The following is a 16,799-nucleotide window of genomic DNA, read 5'->3' on the forward strand; positions in this document are numbered from 1 at the left end:
ATAGGAGGTCAGACCAGATCATCACAGTGGTCCCTTCTGGCTTTAAAAAGAACAGGAGTACTTGTGGTACCTTAGACTTATACATTTATTTGAGCATAAGCTTTCATGGGCTACAGCCCACTTCATAAGATGCATAGAATGGAACATATTGTATGAAATATATATACATACAGAGAACATGAAAATATGGAAGTAGCCATACCAACTGTAAGAGGCTAATTAATTAAGATGAGCTATTATCAGCAGGAGAAAAAAAACTTTTGTAGTGATAATCAAGATGGCCCATTTTAGACAGTTGACATGAAGATGTGAGGATACTTAACATGGGGAAATAGATTCAATATGTGTAATGACCCAGCCACTCACAGTCTATATTCAAACCCAAGTTAATGATATCTAGTTTGCATATTAATTCAGCAGTTTCTCACTGGAGTCTGTTTTGTATGGTTTTCTGTTCCAAAATTGCCACTTTTAAGTCTGTTACTGAGTGACCAGGGAGGATGAAGTGTTCTCCTACTGGTTTTTGAATGTTATGGTTCCTGATGTCAAATTTATGTCCATTTATTCTTTTGCATAGAGACTGTTCGGTTTGGTCAATGTAAATGGCAGAGGGACATTGCTGGAACATGATGGCATACATCACATTGGTAGATGTGCAGGTGAACGAGCCCCTGATGGTGTGGCTAATGTGATTAGGTCCTATAATGGTGTCATTTGAATAAATATGTGGTCAGAGTTGGCATCGGGCTTTGTTGCAAGGATAGGTTTCTGGATTAGTGTTTTTGTTGTGTGGTGTGTGGTTGCTGGTGAGTATTTGCTTCAGATTGGGGGGCTGTCTGTAAAAGAGGACTGTCTTCCAAGATCTGTGAGAGTGAGGGATCATCTTTCAGGATAGGTTGCAGATCTTTGATGATGCACTGGAGAGGTTTTAGTTGGGGGCTGAAGGCAACAGCTAGTGGCGTTCTGATATTTTCTTTGTTGGGCCTGTCCTGTAGTAGGTAACTTCTGGGTACTCTTCTGGCTCTGTCAATTTGTTTTTTCACTTCAGCAGGTGGATATTGTAGTTTTAAGAATGCTTGATAGAGATTTTGTAGGTCTTTGTCTCTGTCTGAGGGATTGGGGCAAATGCAGTTGTGTCTTAGAGCTTGGCTGTAGACAATGGATCGTGTGGTGTGTCCTGGATGGAAGCTGGAGGCATGTAGGTAAGTATAGCAGTCAGTAGATTTCTGGTATAGGCTGGTGTTTATGTGACCATCACTTATTAGCACAGTAGTGTCCAGGAAATGAACCGCTTATGTGGACTGGTCTAGGCTGAGGTTGATGGTGGGATGGAAACTGTTGAAATCATGGTAGAATTCCTCAAGGGCTTCTTTTCCATGGGTCCAGATGATGAAGATGTTGTCAATGTAGCACAAGTAGAGTAGGGGCATTAGTGGACAAGAGCTAAGGAAGCATTGTTCTAAGTCAGCCATAAAAATGTTGGCATACTGTGGGGCCATAGCAGTGCCGCTGACTTGAAGGTATATATTGTCCCCAAATGTGAAACAGTTGTGGGTGAGGACACAGTCACAAAGTTCAGCTACCAGGTTTGCCATGACATTATTGAGGATATTGTTCCTGATGGCTTGTAGATCATATCTGTGTGGAATGTTGGTGTAGAGGGCTTCAAAATCCATAGTGGCCAGGATGGTGTTTTTCGGAAGATCACCAATGGATTGTAGTTTCCTCAAGAAGTCAGTGATGTCTCGAAGATAGCGGGGAGTGCTGGTAGCCTAGGGCCTGAGGAGAGAGTCCACATAGCCAGACAATCCTGTGTTAGGGTGCCAATGCCTGTGATGATGGGGCGTCCAAGATTTCCAGATTTATGGATTTTGGGTAGCAAATAGAATACCCCTGGTTGTGGTTCTAGGCATGTATCTGTACAGATCTTTTCCTGTGCTTTCTCAGGGAGTTTCTTGAGCAGATGATGCAGTTTCTTTTGTTAATCATCAGTGGGATCAGAGGATAATGGCCTGTAGAATGTGGAGTTAGACAGCTGCCTAGCAGCTTCTTGTTCATATTCCAATTTATTCATGATGATGACAGCACCTCCTTTGTCAGCCTTTTTTATTATGATGTCAGAGTTGTTTCTGAGGCTGTTGATGGTGTCGTGTTCAGCAAGCCTGGGGTTATGGAGCAAGTGATCCTGCTTTTCCACAATTTCAGCCCGTGCATGTCGACGAATGCAATTTATGTAGAAGTCCAGTCTGTTGTTTCGACCTTCAGGAGGAGTCCACGCAGAATCCTTCTTTTTGTGGTATTGGTAGGAAGGATTCTGTGGGTTAGTATGTTGTTCAGAGATGTGTTGGAAATAGTCTTTGAGTCGGAGACATCGAAAGTAGGATTCTAGGTCACCGCAGAGCTGTATCATGTTCGTGGCCCTGGAAAGACAAAAGAAGAGGCCGCGAGATAGGACAGACTCTTCTGTCACGCTAAAGGTATAGCTGGAAAGATTAACAATATTGTTGGTTGGGTTAAGGGAACTACTGTTGTGGCTCCTTGTGGCATGTAGCAGTTTAGATAGTTTAGTGTCCTTTTTCCTTTGTAGAGAAGCAAAGTTTGTATTGTAAATGGTTTGTCTATTTTTTTTTAAATCTATTCATGAGGAAGTTTGTGTGGAAGGTTGGTTTTTGATGAGAGTATCTAGTTTTGAGAGCTCATTCTTAATCTTTCCCTGTTTGCTGTATAGGATGTTGATCAGGTGGTTTCGCAGTTTCTTTAAGAGCGTGTGGCACAATCTCTCAGCATAGTCTGTGTGATATGTAGATTGTAATGGATTTTTTACCTGTAGTCCTTTTGGTATGATGTCCATCTGTTTGCATTTGGAAAGGAAGTTGATGTCTGTCTGTATCTGTACAAGTCTTTTCATGAAGTTGATGGATTTCCACTCCATATGGCTAAATTCAATGTCTTGCATAATGACAGGTTTCAGAGTAGCAGGCGTGTTAGTGTGTATCCACAAAAAGAACAGGAGTACTTGTGGCACTGTAGAGACTAACAAATTTATTTGAGCAAAAGCTTTTGTTTGCTACAGCCCACTTCATCAGATGCATAGAATGGAACATATTGTAAGAAATATATATATACATACAGAGAACATGAAAAGGTGGAAGTAGACATACCAACTGTAAGAGGCTAATTAATTAAGATGAGCTATTATCAGCAGGAGAAAAAAAACTTTTGTAGTGATAATCAAAATGGCCCATTTTAGACAGTTTACAAGAAGGTGTGAGGATACTTAACATGGGGAAATAGATTCAATATGTGTAATGACCCAGCCACTCCCAGTCTATATTCAAACCCAAGTTAATGGTATCTAGTTTGATTATTAATTCAAGCTCTCAGGCATGACAAATATAATATTTAATTATTGTGAATAATTCTACTGCCATCAGAGAAGTTATTCGAGATTCACACTGGGTTAATCTGGACCAGAACCTGGCCCACTTTGTCTATGTCGCTCACTTGTGTACGCTTTATAATATCCTTGCTAAATTCTATTTGTCAGGGTTGCATTTTTCTTTTCTGGCCAAGTAAAATATCATCTCAGCAGGGGCAGGTGAGTCGCTTTCATGCCTAACCTTCAGGATGGTTTTTCCACCATGAGTTAATTTAGTTTATTTTACCACACGTGGCCATTGGGTACCCATCCCCGTGGCATCTCGGCACTTTCATAAGGCTTCAGTTCAAGATCCAAAGGCTAACCACCGCCTGGGGAGAAAGTCGGTGTTGTGCATCCCAGAGGAGGGGGTTGGCTCATCCTGCAGCGCATGAAGGGTTAACAGGTGGGTCAAGGAGAAGCCCCGTCCCGCTGGACAGCGACCTGGCGTAGCAGTGCAGAAGAGGCTCGGTGAGAAAAGAGGGTGTTGCCCTCCTCTGACAGCCTCCGCGAGTCTCCTGCTCTCTTCGGGGCTGCTGGGCTCGCCTTAAAATGAACCGCTTTGCAGGGCGCGGGGGAGCGTAGCGGGAGCGAGATGCCCGCTGGAGCTGGCCGGCTGCAGTCATGTTGCATTGGAATGAGGAAGTGGAGTGGAGAGGGGAGGGACTGAGAGCGGAGCTGCCTCCTGCCGCGGCTTTGCTGCGAGGAGGAGCCGCAGCACATGGAGCTGGAGAGGACTGGGAGAACTGTCTGCAGCCAGCCCCGGCCAGAGCAGGTACCGTACTGGAGAGCCGCAGCGCTCCAGGGGGGCAGCTGCTGAGTGTGGCAGGGCATGTCTCGTCTGGCATCGCCTTGCTGCTCGCCCTGTGCCGCCCTCTGCCTTTGCCTGGGCTGCGAGTAGCCTGGGCTGACACCTGTCTGAGCGCTTTTCTGTGCTGCGAACTTTTTTTTTGGGAGGGGGTTGGGGGAGGAGAGGACAAAGTTTGCTGAGGAGAGGGGGCAAGGGGTGAGTGTGGATGGTGCGAATGGTGGGGAGGTAACTTTTCTGCTTAGGGCAGGAGGAGATCTCGGCTAATGTTTGTTAGGGGCCAGCGCTGATGTCCTATCCTGGTGGTCTTGCGTTCTGGGATCATAGGATGGTCACCAGCAGCGGACAAGGGGGAAATTTGCCATTTACAGCTGCCCATGTAAGGATGGGCTGTTTCTTTCATAGTGCTTTAGCAATGCGTATTTGTTTGTTTGCACTATTGTTTTGTATTTGCTCTGCTAAAAGCGGATCAACTTTTTGGCCATGGATCCTAATCTCCTCCTCTTCAGAAACAGGTAGCTTTAGATGAGATCCCGAGGAGTCAGTGGGATTCCTCTGTGTGTATAGTGTAAACTCCAGAGAAATACACAAGAAAACTTCAAACTAATACAAGGAAGGCTTGCTTGTTTTGTTTTATTTTAAAGAAATAGGGAACAGTGTGAGTTGAGTAATTTCAGGAAGTTGTGAAAGAAAACTGGGAGATTACGGAGGCTAAACAAGCTGGTTTTCTCTATCTTATTTTTTAAATGAATGTTACCAATGTTCCTTCTTATCCTGACTAGGTATGATAGTAGGAAATAAATTTATTGAAATGTAGGTTGCACAAAAGAGCCAAGATACTTTTAAATTATTTCCTAAAGTTTTTAGGAATAGGCAAAACCAGTGAGATATTTAAAAAAAAGTTATTAATTATTTTTAAAAAAAAACATTAGGAGAGTGAGGAAAGTAAGGGGGCAGTAAAAACATAATCCCCTCTCAGGAGAATGCTTCAGTGTCTGTGAATCACCTCCAGCACCTAAGTTCATTCAAAGCCCAAGTTCAAGTAGGCTGCCCCTGTAAATTACAGAAAGAAGGCAGTGGGGGTTCCATAACCCATCAGGGACTTGTGAGATAAGCAGAATACATTTATTTGGAAATCTGGCTATGAGTAAGGAACTATCTTCATTGTTTTCTTCATTATAGTATAGGCTCTCTCAGTTGAAGATTTGTTCTTTCTCACCACACAGCACAACTTGTGATTTCCATAAGCGACTGTTTTGCCCTGTCGTCTCTTTCAAAAAATTGGCATAGAAACAACTTCACACTTCAGATGTCATTTACAAGGAAGCTTCTAATTTTGTTTTTGTTTTTTTAATGTAAGAAATTTCTTACTTTTGGACAATATTCTGCAAAATACAGCAGGAGTGTCCTGCATTGTACAAAGCATCCTCTTAGGCTTTTCAGAGTTATGATCCATGATAGTATTGTGATTATTTTCTGTTTACAGATAACTCTTAAAACTACTATCCTAATACAGTTTATAATCTCAAACCCTTAGTATGAAACCGGTGTTTTGTAGAATGTAATAGTTTTTAAGATGGCACGGTCTACTGATCAAGCATAGCTAATAATTTGAGGGGAAAATAATGTAATTTTTTTGAAATGTGTACATGAATGTGCTAGGTATTTACACACATTAATGAAACTGGAATTTTCAGAAGGGCAAGAGTAAAGATGGAGAACAGAAACAAGACTGAGGACTCTCCAGTTCTGTTTTGTCCATAGGACAGTTTTTAACATGTCAATAGTTGGATATCACGTAGGTTGTATCCAGATGCATCCACTATTTTACAGTCCTAGGAAAAAACACCAAAATGCGTACAAGAGAGATTTTATTTGTTTCAAGTGTTCATGGCTACTTTCCACTTTGAAAGTTTTGTAACTATTAGTTCATTTTAAAAGTAAAAGACAAACTAAGGGCCAGATTCTGCAAACTCCCACATACACATGTATTAACATCAATGGACTGCTCATGTGGATTGTAACTCATGCAGGATTACACCCTAAATAAATTGGACACAATAAACTATCATTAAAATATAAAGATGAAAAGTTAAACTATTACATTTAACCCCCACTCCCCTGCCTCAAACCTGTCCAAATAATCTAAAAGGTTTGGCTTCCATCAGTTAAAACAAGGAAATTACATGACTTAGGTTACCACTCTCAACTTGCCCTCAACTTCCCTCTTTATGCCCTAGTATTTCAGGGATCTACTAATGTGAGTTCATGAAACATTTCTGCTGCAGTGTCTAGACAAAATGTGAATTAAGGATGGAGTGGCAGTCTCAAATTGAAAATTCATTGCCTCTGTTGATTTTACAAGCCACTTGTATTCCCACTTCTTTTTTTAAATAATTTTCGTTTTGTTTTTTTTTTATCCAGAAAAATTAAGAAAGATGGCAAAAAATCCATTACTACAGTATTGTAGATGAGCTTACTTTAGGCCTGGGATTCCTGCTCATGGGGCTGACATGGATTACACCACAATGTGCAACACTTCTTGAAAAGTAGTTACTTCTTCATGTTGGAGCTGCTTTTTGAATATAAATTGTCCATTTACATGATTCGTTTTGTTTTTAAATCATGAGTGTACGTCAAAAAGAGAAATATAATCATTTAAGACCCATGTTTATGTTCATAAAATTGGAAAGGAAAAAAACCCATAACAACACTTTATCCTGCACTGAGCACTTGAACTTTTAGTCTGCAGCAAACTTGAATGCCCAAGTGCTAAATCCCTATCCTCTCAAAGAGCTGCTTATGGACGCAAGAAATTGGATGAAAACCCTGTGCACTCAGAGTCTCTCCTGACATATTCTCCGTTTAGAAACCACAATCCTCATTAGCAGAACTGGGTGGGGGAAGACTCGGCTAGCTTGTGGAGATCTATACTTCACTTTGTATACGATTCTTCCTTGTTCTAGTGATATCTGGTGCCATGTTTAAAAGTCTTGTAATAAATATTAACTTTTGGGCATCTTGGAATTGTGTTAGCTTTTTATTGGTAACATTTAGTTAAGTATTTCTTTTCTACCGAGTGTAAATGAAAATGTAAATATAAATATAAAATTATAATTAAAGTTAAAATTCAAAATCTAAGAACCCACTTTTTGAGTGAAATCCTGACTCTGTTGAAGTCAGTGGAAGTTTGGCATTGTCTTTAATGAAGCCAGGATTTCATCTCTCATGCATTAATATCTGGAGTCAGGACCTATCTTGAATATTTTTTTTCCAGTGGAGCTGCTTTGGAGACACAGGCATAGTGTGAAATTTTGGAAATAGTGCACATTTACTCCAGAATTAACTGTTGTTACCTGTCAAACACTGATGTTGAAGGGCACAGCACATGAATTATATGGTTTAAATGCTTGCCTGTTTCCACTCTATGCTCATAATAACTGCAGAAACTTAAATGTTTTTCTTTGGTGCATTATTTATCCCATATAATGTTTTGCTGAGTGGCCATGTATCCTGAAGAATACTAAGTAAGTTAGGGTGACCAGATGTTCCGATTTTATAAGGGCATTCCCAATATTTGGGGCTTTGTCTTATATAGGCACCTATTACGTCCCATCCCCTGTCCTGATTTTTCACACTCACTATCTGGTCTCCCTAAAGTAAGTTGCAGCATTTTGTAGTATGTGCAGAAATTGCAATGGAGCTAAAGACCTGTCATACATCTGATACAGCTAGGTGGCATGTCAAATACCATTGTTAACTTTGGACACAGATTGGTGGAATGCTTTGTTGTGTAAGTGTGCATGTGATATTCATGCAACGTGCAGCATGATAGCAAAATGCAACAATCCCCATTCCAATATTAGTAAAGCAGTTTTTTATTCTGTTGTGGGCTTCAAAGACTAAAACCTGGTTCACCTGTTACTTCCACCATGTGGCTGCACTAATGTCAAGTGTGAGAGGAGAACCAAGTTGTGGTGGTTTAAAATAGTGGTAGAAGATTGTATCCATATTGCTCATCAAATAAATTGTATAACTCAAAATGATGGCACAAACCTTTCCAGATATATTTGTATTTGAACTGAGAGGTACTTCTTATACCGTTTACACATTCCAGAGGTAAGGAAAACTCTTTGAACAGCACAAAGCACCAAGTAAATTATATGTCCTATGTTGGCAGTTTGTGCTTGGAAACTTTTTTAAAAAAATCCAGTATGTGTTAAAGTCACTGATCCAGCCCAATCCTGTATCTCTTTGGTAGGCAAAACTTCCACTGAAGACTTCAGCAGGAGTCTCATATTTATAGGAACTAGTGCATGGGCTCAAGGGTTAATTTTATTGTGAAGTTTTCTTATTGTTCACCAATGTACTTGAATGCATTTTGAAGTCACAGTTTTTCCTGCTACACAGTGTAAGAGCATTAAACCAAATTGAAAATAAATAGTGATATGTTGGCAGATTTTAATATTGGCAACTTTAGATGATAAGTTAGCAGCAAGTGCTGCTAATATTTTAAAGTGTTCCCACAAAATTTCCGTTCTTAGTCTGTGACAAAACCCTGCGTTCGAGGGAAGCATGTGATCATACAGAGGAAGGATTGTGAATCTAATAATTTTCCATTTTATAATCTCCCCTTAAACGGGGAGGAGGCAACACCACTGGACAGCTAAACTAATATTAAATGCATTTGCTGGAATTGTTTAGAAAAATATGGGGCATATGTTGTGTCACTTGAAATGTGGAGAATGAATACACTTTAAAAATAAAAAAAAGGGCTGCCCGGGTGTTTGATCCTCTGGGAAACATATTGAAAATCTCTGCCACTTGAAGAAGTGGTCCAAAGGCAAAAACATTTGCTTTTCTCAAGTGTTTTTTATAAGCCCCAAAGAATCATTTGCCTGTGGCAGGGAAGATTTAACAGTATCCAGAAAGGTGTGTGAACCCTGTCAAAGGCAAGGAAATTACCCCCAAATCACCCTTCAGTTTGGTGGTGAATTTAAACAAGGGGGTGCGCCAAACCCCCTCCAGCATGTTACGAATAACTATATACCATCATATCTCCCTAGTGGCTATGTATTGGAAGTGATTACGGAGGGCAAGTAGCCATTCCCAAGGTCAGCTTTCACTTGCTCTCCTCAATCCTACATGTGTGTGTCATTATGATTTAAAGTCAGTAGAGTTTTACATGTAGATTGGGTCCTAAAGTTGAACAGAAATAAGAACTTTTGCAGAGAGAGGAATAGATTTTGGTGCAACTTAAAAAAAAACGAACACCCCTCCCAACAACACAACACCCGTAAACCACACCTTTTCCCCCTAAGCCATGCCCCATGCTCTCTTTTGTGCTCTGAGTGTTTCAACATGAAGAGAATGTGGAATGAGGGCCGGCTCCAGGCACCAGCTGAGCAAGCAGGTGCTTGGGGTGGCCAAGGGGAAGGGACGGCATGTTGGGCTCTTCTGGCAATTCTGCGGCGAGGAAAGGACCTGCCGCTGAATTGCCGCCCAAGAAGAAAGCGGTGCAGTGGAGTTGCCGCTGATCGTGATCGTGGCTTTTTTTTTTTTTTTTTTTTTACCGCTTGGGGCGGCAAAAACCCTGGAGCCGGCCCTGTGTGGAATGGGTAGCGTTTGATACTACTTTGAGCTGATTAGACCCCAAATCTGCAGATTGATATATATTCTTAACTTTACTCAGAGAGTCATCACATTGGGAAGTTGTGTGTGTTAGTGCAGGGTTGGCAGCTTACCTTGTGAGTGTGCTTCAATACAACAGAATGCATTTATATTGCATTATTCCAAGAGGCATCACAGGATGATTTAAAAAAAATAAAATCTAAAATATGAATGATTTTAAAAGCAATGGGAAGCATCCGTTCCTTTAGCTTAATAAGATGTATTTTTAATAATTTTAAAACATTTCTATTCCCCTGTTGATGTTTCATTAGCCTTCTCAGTAAAGGAGACACTGACTGACTGATAGATTATAACCATGAAACTGACTACATACAGTAGACCAGACCCACAGTTAAAAGAATGAAGTGACCGCAGTGTAAAACTGGAATAATCAATAGTGGATTGGGTCCAAAGTATTGCAAAACACAAAGTAACCAAAAGAAAGAAATAGAGGGGAAAAAAATCTGTTAATTTATTTCAGTTATAGTAATTTTAGGAGTTATTTTTAACTGTATCTAGGAAAAAAATACACCCACATATAAGATACTGTTCCAAGCTAATAATGCTCCTTTCTAATCTTAAACTGTGAAGAGAAATTAGGAAGTAATTCCACAATCATGGGTATAGGTACTAAAACCCCTTGTCATTTGGAACAAACCAAATTGACTGCTGATTCTTACTTCAGTATATGTCCTGGGGTATTTGGCAATAAACGCTCCATCAAATATAAAAATATCCCTTTCTCTCAACTGTTTTGCTAGATTTGCCGTAATAAACATCTCTGTGTTTTTAAAGTAATACATACAAATTCAGTTTGCAGGGATGTTCCCCCTAACTTGAGAGGCAGTGTGCAAGAATGTCCTAGAGCAGAATCTGGCTCTTGGATAGTGTGCTTTGTTCTCAGGTAGAGTCATTGCCTTACTTTCCACTCCTGACTCTTTTAGTCGGTTTGTTTATTTGATGGAGGTGTGAGTCTCTTCTGTATGATGGTGATTTTATTTGGCTTAATGAAGAAAGGAATCAGAGTTCAATGAATTACTAAAACATGGCCTCAATTAGGAAAATTGTCTCTTTATTTTTCTCATTGTGCAAAATGAGAAAATGACTGGGGTTGCAATTTAAAAATTTGGAAGATCCTTTTTAATGTTTGCTTTGGCTCAGGTATGGACATCTGAAAATTGCAAGAACTTGTATATGAAGTGAATAAAAAGGGAGCTATGTATTCCTTCCCTTCATAATATACTGCAATGGAGATATAACTGAAATCTAATAGAAAGCTAGTAAGATTATATGTGGAATGTATATACTTTTTCAAAAACACCATTTGCAGTGCTCTTACAACAAATTCCAAAAGAACTGAGAATTGTATAGGATGTTTATTTCAACTTTTTGCAGACCCTCACAATTGTTCACTAACATGGACATTAATTTTACAAGTTCCATATATATAAATATTTTGAATCCATGCTTTTAGCAGCGTTATTATTATTATGTTTTACTCTCATGTCTTGAATTACAGTGCTTCCCTCATTTTATAGACAGGGACTCTCAATTGAATATTGACTGTACCGTTTCTAATTGTTTTGTCAATTCCCATAGTTAACCAGAATTTACACCTGCCAGAAGTAGAAAAATGAGTGTATTAAATAAATGCCTCTCTAGACTTTTTTGGAAAATGTTGATTGCGGACTGGGTAGAAGAAAAATTGTGACAGCGAGGGGGAAGGATTGATCTTGGTTTTAAACTTCTTTTTATAAAGTCCCTTAATAGCAGTGAAGGTATTTTTAATTGTTATTGGAAACATAGCGAAATCCATAGTGTGATGCTCAATTTTCTGTCTTTAGAAGGAACTCTTTATTTTTCTTCTTAGTTACTATTTATATTGAGTAGTGTGATGGGGAGGAAATTAAAATAGAATTAAAATTAAAATAGAATTAAAATGGTTCCGAAGTAGCGTCAGTCGTAGAGATTGTGAAGTCTACTTTATTAAATACCAGTGATAAAGTTAATTATCAGCTGCTTGTTGAGATATTGAACACTTTTAATTAAAACCAGTTTACAGGTTTTAGCAATTTTCTACAAGAATTTCCACCACATCCTTCTCAGTTGATTCAGAATATGCTACATTTTACCCAAACTTAATAACCTTCCTTCTTTTGCCTTCTTCCTCGACTACCCAATTTGGCAGCAAAGGGTCCTTTAAAACAAAATGACCTCATTTACAGTAGATGCATTAAAAAAATAGATAAATACTTTTACAGGGTTTTTCCTCTTTGTTAGTTCATCATCTCTCCGTGGTCTTTAGTCCAAACCTCAGCTTTAGCAGATTTGAGGGAATTATCTCAGTAACATGCTGCAGTTTGAAGCCGTTTGATGCAGTTAAAGATACAGCTATGCTGCAGTTATGCAGATGCATACAATAGTTGACTTTTTTCACTAATTGTGGACCCATACATGCCACTCCTCGCTTAGTCATGCTATTAATATGCATACGCTTTCAGATACTTTGAACAGTATATTCTTTGATGGTACCAGGTTTGCTGGGAAGCTATCTGGGTTGGCTTTATCGAGTTTGACCTCTTCTCTCTGTATTGTTGAAGCTACAACTCACGTGAGATGCATTGCTTTGGCTATGTTTTTTTGTGTTGTATCTTGTCTGATCAAAGAGCCACTGAGACTTATATTTCAAAGACCACAAAAAAGGAGACTCACCATAATAACATCAGCAATCATTTAAAGCCAGTTCCTGCAATTCTAACTCAAATGAGTTCTGTTTACTGCTTGCATAAATGTGGGTTGCAAAATCAGCTCTTACCCTGTATGACTTTGTTGGGGTGGGGGGTGTTATGTTTTTTTAGAATAGACCTATTAGCCCATGATTATAGCAATGGAAGAGTCTCTGTTCAGCCATCATGTGTGCTGTATGCATTTGGGGTGGGATTTTCAAAAGTGCCTAAGGCAGTTAGGAGCCCAAGACTAATTATAAATGGAACTTGTTCTTCTGACTACCTTAAACTCTTTAAAAGCTGTTACCCTTTAATTGTGCCCATAATTTGAGAGAGCAGTGTCACTGGCTATGTGGTTGTTTAGTTGTGCATCTCTGAGACCTCTCCACTTAGGTACTGGGGCTTAAAAATCGCACAAAATGGGTAGGACACAAGTAGCGAGGAGTGTAATGTAGTTACCTGGGCCCTATTCATACTTCACAAAATCAAATAAGAAGAAGTATGTAAACAGAGGGCCAGATTCTGATCTCAGGTGTGCTGGTGTAAATCCAAATCAACTGCACTGAGGTCAATAGTGTTACTCCAAATTTTCATCACTGTATTTGAGATTAGGATCTAACCTACAGTGGTTAATATAAACCTTGATCCTGCAAACATGTATGTACTTAACATGGGCACATGTGTTGTCCTGTTGAAGTCACTACCCAAGTGCTTAAACCAAAGAATGTGGAAATGTAGCAGGATTGGGATAGTACGTTGGAGTCAATTAGGCCATAGGTCTTATCCCACAGTCTCTTCACCCTCCAAAATCCCATTGGTTTCAGTTGACCTTTTGGTTGCACAGGGTGCAGGACTGAGCCCTCATGCTTGTACATCATTTTGAATGTATAAAGCACGTTAGAAATGCAGTACTTTAATGTATATGATTTACCTTTACATTTTCATTGAAAAATATGAAATAATACACCAACACTCCATTTGCAGAAAACAAATTTGGTATATTTTGAAGGGCAACATCCTGAATTAGGAAAATTAACCTTATAGAGATGTTTTCCCCTAACAGCATCCTAAAGGATCCCATTAACTTATGGGCCCAAATTCCTCACTGATATAACTCTACTGCAATGAATTGGAATTGATGTGAATACTTAATCTGGCCTGTTCTGACTGTTAGGTGGGGAAAAAAATAGCTCAGAGTCTACAATGCACATATTGGGCCAAATTCTCCTCTCACTAACAGCAGTGCAACTCTGCTGAATTTGAATGGTGTTGCATGGGAATAACTGAGGGCAGACCTTGTCCCACTCGACTTTTCTTCAGACTATGAGGTTACATTTTCCATGTGAACACATTCACAATTGTGCATGTATTATAAATTAAACATGATGTGGCTGACATACATGTGTGTATTTCCCATGAACACTGCATACGCAGAATTATAGAGAGGAGTTGACAAGAGGAAAAGAAATCATGTGCATGTCTGCATACAAAGGATTTGACTAGATGACAACCTGTACAATCTCTCTCTGTGTGTATATATAAATTAATTGTTTTCTTATTTAAAGCATCACTTTGTGTATATCAGGACCAATCTAGAACTTCCATTTTAGTATGTTTCTTTAGGATTAATAATGTCACGACCCAAAGATTTACAACATTTTGTTTTCAAAAGCATTATAATTAATTTTTGCAATCAAGTCTCTATAGATTATTAAGAGGAAAATATATTGCTTTGAATTCAATTTTTAAGGAGATTTGAAGAAACTATATAATATTTTAAAGGGCTTTGTAGCTATTTTTTGTAACGGCCCAAGCACTTAAATATATATTTAGGCACCTAAATAAAAGAGGCCAGAATTTCCAGAGGTGCTGAGCACCTGCATCTCCCATTGAAGTTAATGGATCCTTATCTGGGTGCCTAAATGTGGACTTAGGTGTCTGACTTTAGGCACTGACGTTTAAAAATGTTGGCTTACATTCACTGTTGGCATAAGCAGGGGCAACTGTGTAGAAGGCAGTGAAATTGCACACACTCATGCCTGTAGTGAATTTGGCCCAATGAGTTTAAAATTATTAGGAAAATTTGTAAGGGGTTGGTTGTTAATTTTTTTCCTTTTACTAAATAATTGTACTTTTCCCCCAATGTCACATGCCATATAAACTTCTGCAGAAATCCTTTTGTGTCCACCTGTGATAACATTCAAAATCCAGTCTTAAATTGTACCTTTGGTGGGGGGGAATCCCAGTGTCCTTACTCCGGGCTATATCCTGCTCCCCTTGAAGTCTATAGCAAAGCTCCCATTGATTTTAATGGAAGCAGATCAGGTCATCAGTTCTTACCCAGGCATATATTCATGTAAAAGTCGCTTGAACAGGTAATGCTCTCATTAAACATAAATTTGGCCCAGTGGGAGATTATGTCTAGGTAAAGATTTAAAAACCTTTTTACCAGTTCAGGGTTACAAAAAACATATTGTCCCAGCACTTGGATATGGGTCCAGTCATGTGTTCCTGGCAAACCTAAAGCTTTCGTTGGGATTGGTTGGGATTTCACTGGTACTTACAATCTGAATACATTAGCATTACACTATTATTTCCCCCTTCAAATTAGGCATCACCTGCTTTAATTTAATGAATTTAAATATATTGAATGATCAATGCTGTGGGTGCTGAACGCATATAAGACTAGCTCTGAGTTCCAAAAGACCATTTAAAAGAAGACATTCTTTCCTCTTTCCCAACCAAACTAAGATATTGCCCATCACTCATCCCAAAACCCTAATCAATCTCTTGTCCCTCCCAAAAAGCCCGGGGAAAGAGGTGAGCCTGAGAGAATGTACTGAAGATCAGCAAATCTAGGCTTTCACAGACCCAGGAGAGGTGTTTTGCAGTGTGGAAGCCGCCAGTCCTCTCCTATCTAAACTAGGGGACCTCTCGTTTAGAAATTGGGAAGCCCTTGCAAATTTAATTCCACATCTGACTCCAGCTAAAAGGCAAAAAGAGCATGCTTTGGGAGAATAAGAATGATTCAGTATTTGGTATGCTGCAGAAACATTGGGGTTATATGGTTTGTCATGTTAAAGATGGGTAATTATGGGAATAATAAAATAGAAACTTTCTTATTTAAATATCCTTTTTTGTGGAAGAGACCGTCTTTAGTGGTTTTATTGAGGAAGAAGAACCCCCCCCCATATTTTGCTTTGTCTTCTCTGAAGCCCTGGAAAGAAAGCTTGAAGCATTTTCTAATTATTCTAGAGTCACTGTTTAATTAATGTATAGGATTCCCTTCTGTTGTATATTTTCTTGAGTTTTTGTTTGGCTGGAGTTCACCATGCCACAATGAAACTGTATGTTTATCAAACAGCTGGATGATCATCTAAGGCACCAAGAAATGCATAGGAATGTCTCTTTTTCTTCATTTGTGTTCAGTGACCCTTGCAGGAGAACTAAGGGAGTGTGTATCTGGAGACTGGGTTTTTGTACAGTCCCAGCTACCAGTACATACCACATTTCCGGAAACTGAACAGGTTACAATTAGAAGACGATGCTGGATTTCCCCTCCCTCAGGATAAGTAGTCAGTGGGAAATACAGCCTATCTTTATTAAAAAATGGACAAACTGAAATCTCTTCTGTCCCATAGAAGTTGATGTAAATTGTTGGGTGGGAGGAGTTTATTGTGTTTTGCAAAGCTACAATCTATTTTAGGCAGTGATTTTTTACAAATTGTTTTGGCTGGGACTAAAATTTGGGACTGAAATAAAGCAAAACAAAATGTTCTGGTATGTTTAGTAGCATTATGGCAGTTATACAGTGGGTGGAATGCCTGGTGGAAGGGACAGACTGAAGGCATGGTAGCAAAATGCAGAAGTCTGCTCTTAAATCCACACAGCAGATGTGCACACTGATACTGGGCTCTTCCTTGTGCACAAAGCTTCCATTGACATGAAAGGGAGACTTGCATGTGTCTGAAGAGCAGACTGTTACATCTGAGGTGCACTGTGTGGGTTCTGAGACAAATGTTGCCTGGGAAGTCCATAAAATTCATTGGAGAATTAAATAGGACTACTGCTGTTACAAGCTTTTCCGCTGCCATTTATTTGGTGTAACGTTACTATCCCAAACATTACTGATGGCTTCTTTCTTTCTTTCTTTCTTTCAAAATAGAGATGTTTGAGG

General features: G+C 39.4%; 1 protein-coding gene across 10 annotated transcripts in view; it reads left to right on the forward strand.

Moving 5' to 3' along the window:
* Positions 1-3,896: 3,896 nt before the first annotated feature.
* Positions 3,897-16,799, forward strand: part of IKZF1 (IKAROS family zinc finger 1) — a 96,615-nt gene continuing 83,712 nt past the window's right edge. For 3 of the 10 annotated variants that reach the window (XM_032800307.2, XM_075062609.1, XM_075062610.1), the window contains exon 1: positions 3,910-4,193. In XM_032800307.2, the coding sequence (XP_032656198.1) occupies positions 4,043-4,193 (151 nt within the window). In that variant the 5' untranslated portion in view covers positions 3,910-4,042. Of the gene's footprint in view, positions 4,194-16,799 lie in introns of all 10 variants that reach the window. The other 7 variants (XM_032800309.2, XM_032800310.2, XM_075062611.1 and 4 more) reach the window with 4 other exon arrangements.

This window comes from Chelonoidis abingdonii, chromosome 2 (genome assembly GCF_003597395.2).
Source record: "Chelonoidis abingdonii isolate Lonesome George chromosome 2, CheloAbing_2.0, whole genome shotgun sequence".
In the NCBI taxonomy this organism is placed as follows: domain Eukaryota; kingdom Metazoa; phylum Chordata; order Testudines; family Testudinidae; genus Chelonoidis; species Chelonoidis abingdonii.